General features: G+C 43.5%; 1 protein-coding gene across 5 annotated transcripts in view; it reads left to right on the forward strand.

Moving 5' to 3' along the window:
* LOC135235769 (cGMP-dependent 3',5'-cyclic phosphodiesterase) overlaps positions 1-14,465 on the forward strand; it is a 168,389-nt gene that overhangs the window by 133,365 nt on the left and 20,559 nt on the right. For all 5 annotated transcript variants that reach the window (XM_064301586.1, XM_064301588.1, XM_064301587.1 and 2 more), the window contains 6 exons: positions 1,056-1,115; positions 4,313-4,475; positions 5,143-5,195; positions 12,130-12,204; positions 12,710-12,751; positions 13,664-13,732. In XM_064301586.1, the coding sequence (XP_064157656.1) occupies positions 1,056-1,115; positions 4,313-4,475; positions 5,143-5,195; positions 12,130-12,204; positions 12,710-12,751; positions 13,664-13,732 (462 nt within the window). The remainder of the gene's footprint in view (positions 1-1,055; positions 1,116-4,312; positions 4,476-5,142; positions 5,196-12,129; positions 12,205-12,709; positions 12,752-13,663; positions 13,733-14,465) is intronic.

Consider the following 14,465-nt stretch of genomic DNA (forward strand, 5'->3'; position numbering starts at 1 on the left):
GTGCAAATCGGAATACTGTCAATATTTGAAGAGAACATAAGCTGTAACTTTTATAGAACACACACATGCACACATGTGCAAACACACACGCACACACACACTCTCTCTCTCACACACACACACACAAAGACACAGTCTCTCTTACACACACACGCACTCTCTCTTTCTCTCTCTCTCACACACACGCATTCTCTCTCTTACACACACACACACACACACTGTATTAAGGTATACATATAGGAATGGGCTGTATGGTGGCCCCCTCCGCTGATTTCACAGAGGAAGTTATTCTTTCTATTGTGTGGTCATGAGCCTGCTGCTCCTCTGCATCAGATATGGAGGGACCATTAGCCTGTGGATGCATCACATGCATTTTACAAGTAAAAGTGTGCCCAGGTCAAGCTCGCCACAGTTCATTTTGAACTGCTCAGCCAGTAAAACTATGCAGCCTCACAGACAAGAACCTGTAGGAGCTCAGGCCATTCATCATTTCTCTTTCGAGATACATTTCTCTCGCTCGCATGTTATATCTCTCTCTTGAGCCTGCTCTCCCTTTTTCCATCTGCCCCCCATTTTCTTACCCTCCCTCACTTGCTGTTCCTTCTCACTGCTGTATTTGATCCCTCTCTGCATCTTCCTCTTTTTGTGTTTTCAATATCTCACAGATCTATACTAATCACAGTGTGTTGAAAATGGAAGCAGCCTTTTGATTGGTTAATACAAGTCAGTTGATTGACAGCAACAGTGCTTTAGCCAATTGTGGGTTTTCTCTATCAGTTGTCATGATTTGCTCATATGTAAAAATTTGCTGTTCCTTTCATGAAGAAAAATGGTATCGGACAGCAACCTTTAGCCGGTTTATTGGGGAAAAACCTACAAAAGGGAGGGAGTTGCTATCCTGAACCATTTTATTTTACGCATTTGTGTGTTCCTTGGATACACACCTTTTATGAGCTGTAGGGACGTTCTGTTCCTGTGGTGAGAGCCGGAACTCTTTCTTGAATCCGGTGTTCCTTGTTTGCTTATTGTTTTTTTCTTTTTTTTTTCTTTCATAGGCCTGTTGTAAGCAGCTGAGTGAACAGGATGAGCAGCACCTCAGCATCCTGGAGAAACATGTAAGGAGACCGCCAGCAATTACACCGAGTTCCAGGTCCACAGCAGAAATGTTTTTCTTATGGTGGAAGCATGGAGGGATATGAGAGTGGACTTCAGTTAGCGCACGTGCCGGTGGCTGTTGGGGCAAGCCTGTGGGCTGGGAGAGTGCAGATGGGGAAATAGCAGCCTTATTGCCCCGGAGCCAGCCTGTGACGCAGGACATGGCCTTTTTGCTCTGGGAATAAAAGGAGTGAAAGCCACTTCTTTCATCATACTCCAAAAGGACCTCATTTCACCAGGATCAGTGGAAAGGAGATGGGAGTTCCCCTTTGATTCAGATAATTAATTGAATTATAGTGTTTTCCTGTCAGAGAAAAAAAGAGACAAAGAAGGGATGAAAGTCAGACAAATTGAAAGAGGGTGCAGTGAGGAGTACATTAGTATTGTCTGTCCAGCTGGTTTGTGCCTGCTGCTGCTAGGAGATTGGAATGAGTGAATGAGAGACAAAAGCATCTCTCTCCTACCTTTCATACTATGGGTCTCTAACATGGAGAGAGGTGCAGCCTGAAGAGGTGGGTCTTCAGTCGTCGTGTGAACAATTTAAGCACGACTGAAGACCACCTCTTCAGGCTGCACCTCTCTCCATCCTCCCTTCCCCCTGTAATGACTAAACTTAGGGTTGTAACTAGGCAGCTGTTTCATAGGTAGTTAGTTGATGCTGTCTTAATGACTACTTGTACTTTTATTTATTTTTATTTTTCCATATATTGCGTGTGCCGTTTCGTTGTTAGTGTTAATCAGTTTAACCATCAGGGTCCAAGTTGAACTATGCGGTTGTTCCTGTACTGGACGGTACTTCTCTCTAGGGTTTCGTATACTTGTTCCTGGTTATGGTTATACACTTTGTTGTACGTCGCTCTGGATAAGAGCGTCTGCCAAATGCCTGTAATGTAATGTAATGTAATGTAATGTAACATGTCCTTATTATTATTATTATTATTATTATTATTATTAGTAGTAGTAGTAGTAGTAGTAGTAGTAGTAGCAGCAGCAGTAGTAATGTTTATTTTAAATGATCTTAGATTATTATTTACACTGTATGTACAGGTTTGGTGCATACTTTCACTATTCATGAGTTTTGTTTTTTATACTAATAAATCACGGTCATGATCAAAGATAAAATTATTTCAGAAAATGTATAGCAATTACTCCCAATTCATTGGAAGTAGAATAAAAAGTATATATTTGGAAAAGGTAAAATCATTGCCCTATCCCACTAAACTGGGTGACCCTTCAGCTTAGGCAGCTTTCACATACATAAATCTTGTTTAAGCTTCTGTAAATTTTGTACAGTCAACTTGTATTTATTGGATATTTATACACATGTCCTTTGTGATCAATTTTGTGGAGGGAAGTTAAAAAATGCCCATATTATTTATATGTCCTATGTTGAACTTGAATTAGAGAGGGTGTGTATGAAGGAAATGAAGGATGTGTATGCATATCAGAGGGAAGAGAGAAGGAAAAAAGAGTTAGGAGACAGAGAGCAATGAAGGGTAGGGAGGGAGAAACGTGACTGGCATGAGAAGCAGCAGGTGTGCAGCAAGGTGGGGCTTTGACCGAACCAGAACAGAGGGGGTGAGAGGAAGGAATAAAGAGATCAGGGGAAAACAGGCATGGCTGTTTGATTTAAGCCGGCCTCTCCAATGGGACATATGTGTTGTTCTCTCGTCACGGCGAGTGGCGGCACGGCTAACCGCTGTTCCGTATGATGGAGCACAATCAAATTATTGCCCCGGTGACGCACACACTCCTGCTTGCTCTCAGCATGGCTATTGATAGCTGTACCAAAGAATTGATGAAACACTTTTGCCGGTGGCTGAGCCTGTGCTCTTTGCATCGGCAGTTTCCCCCCTCTGTCTTAATCCAAATTTACAATGAGGCTGCTGCACGTTCTTCCACACCAGTCAGGGAGAGTCAATCACAGCCAGGGGAGAGTGATAGAGAAATGGTTTTGGTATTAAGAAACCTCTCCAAATTTCAAAATTAGAACTTTCTTCCTGGGAAATTCTGTGGTTTACTTTGAGTAGCATGTACAGTGCACATTTATTTGGAGGATTCAAACATGATTCATAATTGTACCTTGAATTCCTATTACCACTCTGTACGTTTGGTGCAGAAAAATGTCTTATTTCCATAAATCTGAAAGGTAAAAATACATATTTGCTTGTTTGTTTGTTTTCTGAAATTACTGTCTAAGCAGTAATTTCATGCACGTGTAAACCATCCCGATAGATAACACCCAGTCAGCCATGAAAATCCATGGAAGTTAGACAGAAGCACTAATGCATTCCCCGTCAAGAGACCCGCTCCTCTCAGCTGGTTTCGAGTCTCGGTGGTTACAGTTTTAGAGATGTGGTTTTGCATTTTGTGAAGCTTCTTTATTGGCGATGAAACGAAGCCCTCCCCTTCTGCGCTGCACTCTGATTTTCATGTCGTTCCCAAAGGCTCTTTTCACAGATGCTGTCTCTCTGTATCAACATTATATCCACCAGCTGCTCAGTGTTAAGCTCCAGGAAGGAAAACAGGATATGGGGTGCATGTAAATTGAAGGGACCGAACCCATCACCCATCCCCCTCCCCCCGCTTGGCTGTCAACAGATAGTGGTGTCTTCATTTTTCTTGGCCAGTTCCTGGCACATGTGTGTAACCAGCCCCCTCCCAGAGTTTGGCCTTATAAAGAAAGCATGCTGTGTAATGGCATTTAATTCATCTGACAGAGATTATGATGTCATTTAGCATGTTCGCTTGCTCTCATATGGACCAATACGGTTCCATGTCCAGTACGGCCTATTCGTGACTCATTTTTGAGTGGGTGTTGCTCATGGATCCAGTGAGTATTTTTATTTACCCATAATCTTGTACATCACAAATCCTCCACCACTCTTCACAATTTGTACTCTGATCTCTGGTCAGCCATGAAGTGCATGGCTAGTAGTTGTCCTATACAGTTTGGGGACCGCGTGTTACATTTTGTATACACCCCACGACATCGACTTTTACCGTGCCTGTAGCAACCATGACTAGCAGCCCATTGGGGTGGAGAAAAAAACTATTTGGATACCCCAAACTTGGACTAAAGATGAAAATCAGGGTTGAAAACCCATTCAATAAAGGAGGCAGTGTTCGTTGACAGGCCTCTGCTTTTCTCTCGCAGGTCACTGTGGCGTGTAAGAGAGTTCAGGCCCTCCAGCGGTCTGCACCATGCCGGCAGGTCTGTCTGTCTCCTGCCGCGTCCCAGAGTTCCCTTGCCAAGCCTGAGGCGACACCACCCGATGGGACCTACTGCGAGATGGACCACAAGATCCTTCAGCTTTGTGGTAGGAGCCCTGGGCCTCTCACCTGCAGATTGACCGCAAACACAAATGCGCAGTCATGAACCCATGAAAGGCACACAATCGTGTGCTTATGAACCCCTGAAATTCACACGAACATGCACTCATGAACCCCTGAAAGGCACACAATTGTGACCTCATGAACCCCAGAAAGGCACACAAACACGCACTCATGAACACCTGAAAGACACACAAACATATACTCACAAACCAGTGAAAGGCACACAATCGTGCATGCTCATGATCCCCTGAAAGGCACACGAACGTGCGCTCATTAACCCCTGAAAGGCACAGTACCACATGCTCACAAACCCCAGGACAGCACAGGGCCTTGGGCTCATTACTTATTTAACTGGGATACTCATTAGAACAGCCTTGACAGTGAAGATCATACGGCCTTGACCATGCAGCTTGGTCATACTGAGGCAAGAGGCATCGTTCCTCCTCCTGTATTTCACCTGTCATGCTCAGATGACTTCCCAAGGGTGCAGGTAACGGCACATATCTCTCCTTCCTCTCTCTCTCTCGCTCCCTTTCTCTCTCCCTTCTTCCCTCTGAATTCTGTCATCTTGAATACAGTAGCTCAGGTCAGATTATATTCTCTTGCCACGCACAAGCTCTGCATGTATTTATGTATTTTTTTCATCCTCAGGTGAGCTTTACGACTTGGATGCAGCCTCGCTCCAGCTCAAAGTCATCAATTATGTAAGTGCCTCGTACCCCGGGCACAGGCTAATCTGACAGTTGTTTTGGGATCTGGGGACCCAGTCCAGAGATACAGGCCAGTCAGGATGAGCAAACACAAACCCCCAGGTGTTTATCTCTGGAGTTAATCAATAAGCACTTTCTTCACACCATATGCGTGATATTGACATAATCCTCCTTAGCCTGACGCAGTTTAATCTGGTGTGTTTGCAGATTTGAAGTAAAGTACCTGTAAGCGACCTTTCAAGGGACGGTTTTAGAGGAATAGGTTGTGGTCTGACCCTTGTAATAAGTGTGTTGCAGTTCATGTTTTCAAGTGCCAATAGGCAGCACTTGAGACGACATGTAGAGGGTTTTTGTGTTTCAACATCATTTAAACACTCAACCGAGCATGACGGTCATTGGGAGTAGATTGAATGCATGGGGCTGGTGGTTTTGAGGGCCTGCTACCGAACAAATTATTAATGACAGTTAAGTCGTAAGAGCTGAGACTGAAAGGCCCCATGACAAGCGTGTAACAAGCTTTGTATGTCTTATAATAAAGCAGCAAAAGCCATGAATTTAACAATATTTATAGAATAATAGTGGGTTCGGGGAACTGAGTTAAAGCTGTCCGTATTATGTCCATCCACTCTCACAAACAGGGGAATGTTAAATGAAGGCCTTTGGCAAAGGACAAAGCTGTTCCATGCAATGTTTAGATTTGGGCTTGGCCTACAGATAGTGAATTTAAGAGGTCACAGCTGGCTTTTTGTATGGAGTCAAGACGTCCTCGTCCAGACATAGCCCTTCTCCATACAAATGAGCGAGTCATTCCATCGCAGCGATGCTAATGGCAGTAAACTGTTCTCGCCCGGTAAGGGCAGCAGCCAACATTGATCCGTGTCCCTTTTTTAATTGAAGAAAAACTCTTGAAGCCATCAGTACTGTGACCGTTTTTCTTTTTTGAAATGGAGTGGGAATGTAGATATAACATTCACTGCTGTACATCAAGCCTGTGTTCAATAGGTCAGGTTTTAAATACATTCTGTCATTAATTAATTAAACAAAATAAAGGTAGATCCTTCCTTTTCTCAGATTACTCTTTCAGAGGGAAGCCCCGTGCTTGTAAATTCAAGTAAATCATCAGAGTTTAGTTACAGTGCAGTGCTACCACTCAGCTTTTGTTAAAGAAGAAAACTGGTCAGAAATCATATGTATCAAAGGCTTGTATCCTGTGCTGAACTGTGTACAACATGCTGCGAACCAAACCCAGCTCCTCCAACCAATAATGCAAAACCACCTCATTACCTGCTTGAATGAGAGTGAATGGAGGAGCACAATGCGCTGTTGAAAGTGCTGCTCTCTTCTGAAAACATTAATTTAGGTGTTCTTTCACAGACACCAAAGGCACATGGTGAAACCTTGAATGAACGCCATTCACATGCTGATTGCACAAACTGAAACAGCCTCTCAAAAGAGCATTGAACTGAAGCAGTCTGGAAGATGTGCAGTCATCTGTCTTTGTGATTGTGTCAGATGGGGGGTGGGTGGGGGTCTGGGATTACATGATGCCATTCAGTCATGCACATAAATGCATACGTATTTTGAAAAAAAAAAGTATTTGGTTGTTGAAAAGTCAGATATTTGATTAAAATTCCTAAAATAAAGAAAATGTGGCTTCATAACCCATTCAAAAAAACATCATCAAACATAATATGTGCCCCTGACCCCCTGTATCTTACTACCTATCCGTCTCTTTCTCATCCTTCCCTCTCTCCCCTCTCTTCCAATTGCTCTCACTCTGTCATCCTTGAGAGAGAGGGAACGCCCTTACCATGGTAGTCTGAAGGCTACAGCACTCACCCCATCTACCCCCATTAAAAACTGGATCGAGAAGGAGGCGGGGGCAGCTGGCAATTCTGCAGCACAATGTTCGACACCTGTCCTGCACCATTCATTCCGCTTGCCCCGTCACATACTCACCCTCCACTCAGAGGGACAGAAAGACAGGCCACAGGCTGGCTAGTCCCACAGAAAGGCCTCCACCGCCTGCTAATGAACTTGGCTAGTTTGAGCTTTTGCCCTCCCTCTGAATCATGCCCCACTCCCATCTGCCGAGCTACCTTGCAAATCTAGGAGAATTTTCCATCCTGGGTTTTGCATCATTTATAAAATTCATATTCAAATATATGAAGTTCCATTATTTCCTGCATGAGAACCTGGCCGTTTATGAAAAGCATAATCACACATGCATGTCCACTTTTCTGCTGGTGTTGCTGTGGTGCCAAATTGACATACTATCTATTTGTGACGTGAAATTTTTGAACTGAATACCCTCTGCACATCTAGGAATGTGGGCATCCCCCTAATGGGGGGATGCTTGACCATTACAAGCTCAAAAATCATCAGGATATCAATGACCAGCTGAAGCATCCTGCTCCAGTGATCACAACATCCACCATTTACTTTTTCTCAGTATTTACCCTAATGCTTTACTCTTTGGAATCTACTTAAAACACAGATGGATGGCACTGGGGGGGGGTCATGCCTTCATTATTGTTACACCCAGTATAACGGGTCTCCTCATCTTCAGTATTGCAGCACAAGGCATCACAGGTAGTAGATTCCTCTGCCCTCAAAGCCCTACTGAATGGTGAGTAGGGCAGTCAGCTGCTGTGATGAATTTCAGAGCTGTCATTCAGCACGTCCTCCAGAAGCTGTGCGACAGGCCCATGATCGACATCCCTCTGTTGAAAACAAGGCATATCAATTAAATTGACACTTCTAACTTAGGCAAATTTAACACCGTTCTCTCTCCCTCACAACTGCAGCTTGTCCTTGGCACTCTCTGTAAATTGGACTCGCTTCAGTTTATGCCTTTAAGTAAGTGTTTTTAGAGGTCATGGTGTTTGTATGTTGTCTTTATTAGTAATTCTTGTCCTGCTTGTTGACACACCAAATATAATGGCACGAGAGGAGCTTCCAAAGAATCCTCACGAGACGTTTACTGTTGCAGTCACACAGTTTCAGTCACGCATTTCCTCTGCAGTCTCTGGGGAAGTGTTCCTCCCTATTCAAGCTCTGTGGTGCCGCTTCAGTTCCTTTCCTCCACGTAATTTGTAACTGCCACTCCACATTCTTCCTGTTTTTTGTTGTGGAGCAGGCGTATTGACGCTGTCTGTGCTTGTACAGTTGCGTACAAGCACAGACTGCGTGGGTCCAGTCTGGCCTCTGCTACACTGGCACTTCCCTGCTGGTGGGAGAAGGCATAGATGGCTCTTTCATCAGAAGGCTGATGGCAGGCACTATGGTGAAAAAAAGGTTTGGGCTGGTTTCCTCCATCATGTTGTCCCTTCTTATCCTGCCTTTCCCACAATTCTGTTCTTTGCCATGTGTGTATGATAACGCTGTGCTTCCTGCTGAATTTGTGCGTCACTATTTCTGAATGGAGCCAGAGGCTAGCGGAAGACGCTGGCGCTCAGGTGGATAGATGTAATTGATGTTAATGTGGAACTGCTTCAGTGGTCACCATTTAGCAGCCAACAGCCACGCCGCCTTTAGGCCATGTTTTTGCAAACAGCTAAGCTGGAGCGATACTGGGGATGGCTGTTTATTCTACAGAAAAAATGGCGGTCTTGTTGAGCCAGCAGGGAACACTGGTCCCTCTGGGCCAAGCAGAAGCTGAGTGTCGCAGTGTGTTCTGGGGACACTGTGCTGTAGGACATGCTGTCTTTTGAATGAAACATTATGCAGAGCTAGTGGTGTAATTTAGAACCAGACTTTTTCAATCTAGCTATGTTATAAAGAGTTGACTTGGCTTCATAAATAGCTCCCCATGTCAGCTGTATACCTCAACAAAATGGCTGCTATGATTCACTTTGGTGGGTGGATGGGCATTTTAGGTGAGTTTGCATAATTTAAATATAAAGCATTTTGAGATCCTGAGATGCAAGGTGAAAGTCCCTTCAGTATAAAATGGCTGATTACACCTGCCTGGCCCTCCAAGGTCCTTGCGAACCAGAGCGGTGAGCTCCTGCTGTTAGCTTCACTTTGTGCCCACTGCTGTGTACGAGTGTCTTGAGATTGTGTGGATCCTGGCAGCTTTACCTTCAAAGAGTGTTGAAAGGAACTGAGTTTCTGTTCATCTACTGCAGTAAACTCAGCAACGATGGGTCAAGGCTGTATGAGTCACACAAAAAAAACTTTCATCAGAATAATGAAGTGACTGCTCTCTATTATACCAGTACAGAATGCCGTCTTCCTGATTTTATTGTGAAGGAGCAGACTGTCAGTGACTACGGCAATTAACCGATTCAGGTCTAGCATGACGACCCTGCTGTGGAGGTGAGATGAGGGAGTGGGAGAGGCCTCGTGAGGTGCACAGCAACATGCCTTTACTTCCTTTGTTTGCCTTCAGCTTTGTGGCTGTGAGGAAGAGGTCTCTTCCAGGCTGCTTTATGCTGGAAGAACTGTTTGGGGGCAGTTAGCTGCTGCTTTTCAGGTTTATGCTGTTGCCCCCAGTAGTGAATTTGGTTACTCATGCTCCATTGTGGGCTTGTTAGAGGCAGTAGAACTGTTTCCTGGATCTATTATTTATTTGTTTATTTGGCAGGCATTCTTATTCAGAGTGACGTAACACTGTTTACCTTGTATATGCATTCCTAGATAATTGCTGAAACAGTTCAAGCAGTACGATGCTCATGAGTGCAGCAGCAGTGTAATGCCTGGGAGTGAATGGAGCAGCCTGCTGGTCACGCATCATACAGGCAGCCACACTAATATGCAGCTGTGTTTTGTTATTAGATTGTTATTAAGATGGTAATAGGGCAGATTATCTTAGTATTGAAATTGGTATGGTAATTAGACAGCTTGCAGGCCGATGTCAACACCGTGCTCACCTCTCCTTTCCCGAAAAGGAAATGAAAGAATCAGTCCCTTAACACCAGACAGAAGGCTGTCACCACACCTGATTTGTATTCCGAGGGGCATCACCCATGCCTGCAGTATTAGCATAATGGCCTTATCAGTGTTTAGACAGTGTCCTTCTCCAAGGCTTGACTAGGGCTCATTCTCTTTTGCCCTCTGATCCCTCTGTACTCCCTAAACCTTCCGAACACACACACACACACACACGCACACACACAGACACGCACACACACACACACACACCCCTGTATGCACACATATATATGCACATGCAGTGACCCCTGCTGTCAGACTCACAGCACAGCGTATGCTTTGCCATAATGAGAGGATTGACCTTTCCATTGCATAGGATTGCATACGTCTTTTATTTTACTGCTGTGAGCCTCAGAGTGAGCCTCTTTTTTTATGGAATCTCAATAGTATAGTATATACTTGCTTTTAAAAGATGTATTCCGCCAATTTGAATTGTTTTAACCAACCTTTTAGTTTTATAGTAGGCTTGCTATACAGAAAAGCTCACTTGAGATGAGTTGACATTTATTACTATATATTCCCAGTAGTTTTCCGTTGTATATATTCAGTGAGGAATTAATTAGCTTTCACAATCATAGCAGAGTCAGACTGAGTCACAGTGTTAAAACAGACCACACTGTTCCCCAGATAGTAACAATGTTTATTTTATCAAACAACATGAAGGCCAGCAATAGCTGGTATTTCTTGAACTGCACACTCAAGAAAGAAGAGAAATGAGACTTTATGACATTAAAGACTTGTATTTCAAGTTAGGATGCAAACAACACATTTTACTGTTGATTCATCAGGTTCGCTTCTTGTAGTTTAGAATGCCTCAAATGGCCTATACATACAAGTGAAAATAGGTTCATCGTATAAGTCACTTTACAAGCACTCAATTATCAATTATCATAACAGTCATTTTACAATCAATCACAAGTGCACAAGGCTCTTTTTCCTTTTTTTCAATGTTTATTTTATATTCGGTCTCCGTAGAGTTCTGTGCAAACACAGGTATTTTGTCAGATCTCCTGTTGCATCTGCCTTGTGTAGTACTCTTGCACATTAAGCCTGCCTTCAATCTCTTCTGACAGCTTTTTCTGACAGCTTCCAACTTCCAATAATTAACGATGAGTTGATTGATTCCCTCTTGGAAGACCGGTGTTGTTTTCCTTCGTCTAAGTTCCAGATGGTGGTGGACTATGGGACAGCTTATAGGAGCTGTACTGGCCGCATGTGGCGGCTGAGCACAAGATTAAGTCGCTTTACATTGCAGCTGCCATTTTTATTCCCTGCTTATACAGTAAAATGTGCAGCATTAAATCAACTATTATGGAGTACATTTTACTCTGACAGAGCTTGTATGATCCCAATTGAATTCATATATACTGTGGTACAATTGAGTTAACGCTGAAAATGTATGCTAATTTATATGGCAGTTTGAATTGCTTCAGCTGAGAAGTAGCGAAAGCAAATCCTTTGACACGTGTAGAAAAAACACATTCAGTTAAAAAGACATTTCATCTTTCACACTTTCTTTCACCTTGCATTGCATTGTCTCTGTAAAACTGGCTTAGAGTGCAATCCAATTGAAGTCACCACTCAAGACAAACCCCATTTGTACAGAATTTTCCTTTTTTGGTGCAGCATGCAGGTTTAGTATTTTAGCTCCTAATTGTAAGGGATTTGAAATGGAAGGTTTTGTTCCACATAGCATTATATCTTATTGTTTTTTCAAGGCATTGTTGAGAAAAGATTTCAATAGCCCTCCACTGTGTCCTCTATCTGAATATTTGGTTTATGTTTGGCAAATTGTGGGTGGTGACTGGTGCTTTCACAGATGCAGCTCAGAAAAGGGTTCCTGACTGTTGTCACTGTAATGAAAGCAGGTGCCTGGCACCAGAAGTGTGAGGTTTGGCAGAGGGGACTGCCAGTAAAGACAGAGTGATTGACTGTTTGTGCAGTTGCAGTGGGCAGGCAGGCAGACTGACTGACGAATGCTCTTTTTCCACAGCTGCAGCAGGAGACTCACTCACAGTGCTGTTGTCTGCTCCTGGTATCAGAGGACAATCACCAGCTATTCTGCCAGGTAGAGCCTCTGCTCAGGTTACACTCTCACAAGGAGTATCTGTCTTCACTAAAGCCTGCCAGACACACATGCACGCACGTGCGCATGCGTAGACACACACGCGCACACACACACGCTCGCACACGCACATACATGTACACGTACACACACACACAAACGCACACGTCCACACTCACAAACGTATGCACACAAGCACACATATGCGCACACACACACACACATACAGACACATACACACACAAACGCACACACACACACAAGCGCACATGCATGTGCACACGCACACAAACGCATGCACACAAGCACACACACACACACACACACACACACAGCTCAAATGGTCTCTGGTTATACACAAACACACATAAACTATGACCAGATAAATGTCTCCCCTCTGCTGGATGCCATTATTCTTATTTATGGTTAGACATTTATGGTAAAGGATTACAGGATGGCAATATAGAGTTAGAATCTCAGACACTGCTGTTATGTTTCCTTTTTTCAGGTGGTTGGGGACAAGGTTCTGGAGGAAGAGATCAGCTTTCCTGTGAGTTGGCAAAAAAACTACCGTAGAGCTGGAAACAAAGGGGCTGATAATCCTTATTTATAAGGCAGTGAACATTTCAGTGCTGGTTCGGGAGCCGCGTTGCTGTTTTAAAGTATTAAATCCAAGGAAAACATTGATTGCACAGTTTTTGACAGCTGCCTCAAATTAATGCGAAGTAATGTATCTCTAAATATACTGGGAATTGCTACAGCAATAACAAGGCAAAACTCCTGACCTCCATGACATCAGATTCCCCCTCTGTGGTTATACTCAATGCAAGGCAAGGCTTGTTTGTTGCTTGTTTATTGTTGTCAGCATTGTTATCTGAGCATGCCATCAATATTACGTGGGTGAAGACGCTCTTTTTTTTGTTAATCCTGCACTATAAATGCAACTCCACACGTCCAATCAGGACATGCCGTATGTATCAAATGTGAAGCTGTTGTTACGCATCAGCGAGAGACCGCCATGAGGAATTGATTAACGGGATCAGCCATTGCTACTTGACAGTTTCCGCAGAAATGGACCTGACAAAGCTACCTGGAATTCCCTTCACTTTCTGGCCCATCTCTACTCTTTTAATACTCTCAAATGTTCTCCCTTGGTCGTCCATCAGTTTCTCCCTTAACACCATCCTGGAAAGAAACATCAATACCCTGGATGTTTTACTATGATGTCCCTATGAGGTTTTCGTAGATGGACTGCTTTTGTAGTTTGACTGTCTTTGCCATAGTCAGTCACTTTCAGAGCACAAACTCCCCCTGGAGGAGAGATCCAGAAGGACTGCAAGGGAGAGAGTGAAGGAGGGAGAAATGTAGGAGAGGATGTTAGAAATTGAAAGGGGGGGCAAGTTAAATGATCCATGTTCTTCCTCTCTCACTGACTCTCACTCTCTCATCTTTCCTTTCACAGCTAATGTTTGGTCGCTTTGGAAAGGTAGTGGAGAAGAAGAAATCCATCACCCTGGATGACGTCAGTCCGGTAAGTAAAGCACTTTAGTATGTAGTGATTACTGCAAAGTCCTTGGAGCAGTGATTGAATCCTCACCCTGCCAGAGTCAACTGTTGCCAGGAGTTCTGTGAGGAAATTCATAATTTTCCATAGCAATGCCTAGAGAGGTAGGGATTTATTTGTTGCTTTAGGGTGACTCCTCAGTTGTCTGTAGTCTTGTAATGTAATGAGCACACAGCTCAGATGATGGACTGCACAGCACAAAGAAGTGACAATTGGCTTTGCAATACTTGTGCTTGTGTACTCTCTGCAGAAGAAATTGCAGTTGAAATTGCAATTAAAGTTTATTGTCTTGCTTAAAATCACAAACCTACTCACGCCTCTACACCAGCCATTGTGAAGCCAGCAGTTTGCGAGAAACTTCCCTAAATATCAATAATATTCTTTGTCACACATAAAAACTGTCTGAACCAATTGATAGAATACACTAAAACTGAAATAATATTTTAAAACTCCAGCTTAAAAAAAGAAACTTTCTGTTTCTCTCCCCTCCTCCCTCCGGCCTTGGAGAGGTTAATGATGAGGTTGCACAGGGCCACGTTAATTGTTAGCTTCTATTTTTAAGTCTCTATTTCACCACACATTGTGTCCTCTTGTTCTACTTTTATAGCTTCTGTTGTTCATCGTGTGGTAAAGGCTCTCTAAATGAATTAGAATAGTAATGAAATTGATCACTCGGATAACACGCCAAACTTGTCCATCC

Source organism: Anguilla rostrata, chromosome 12 (genome assembly GCF_018555375.3).
Source record: "Anguilla rostrata isolate EN2019 chromosome 12, ASM1855537v3, whole genome shotgun sequence".
NCBI classification, from domain to species: Eukaryota; Metazoa; Chordata; class Actinopteri; order Anguilliformes; family Anguillidae; genus Anguilla; species Anguilla rostrata.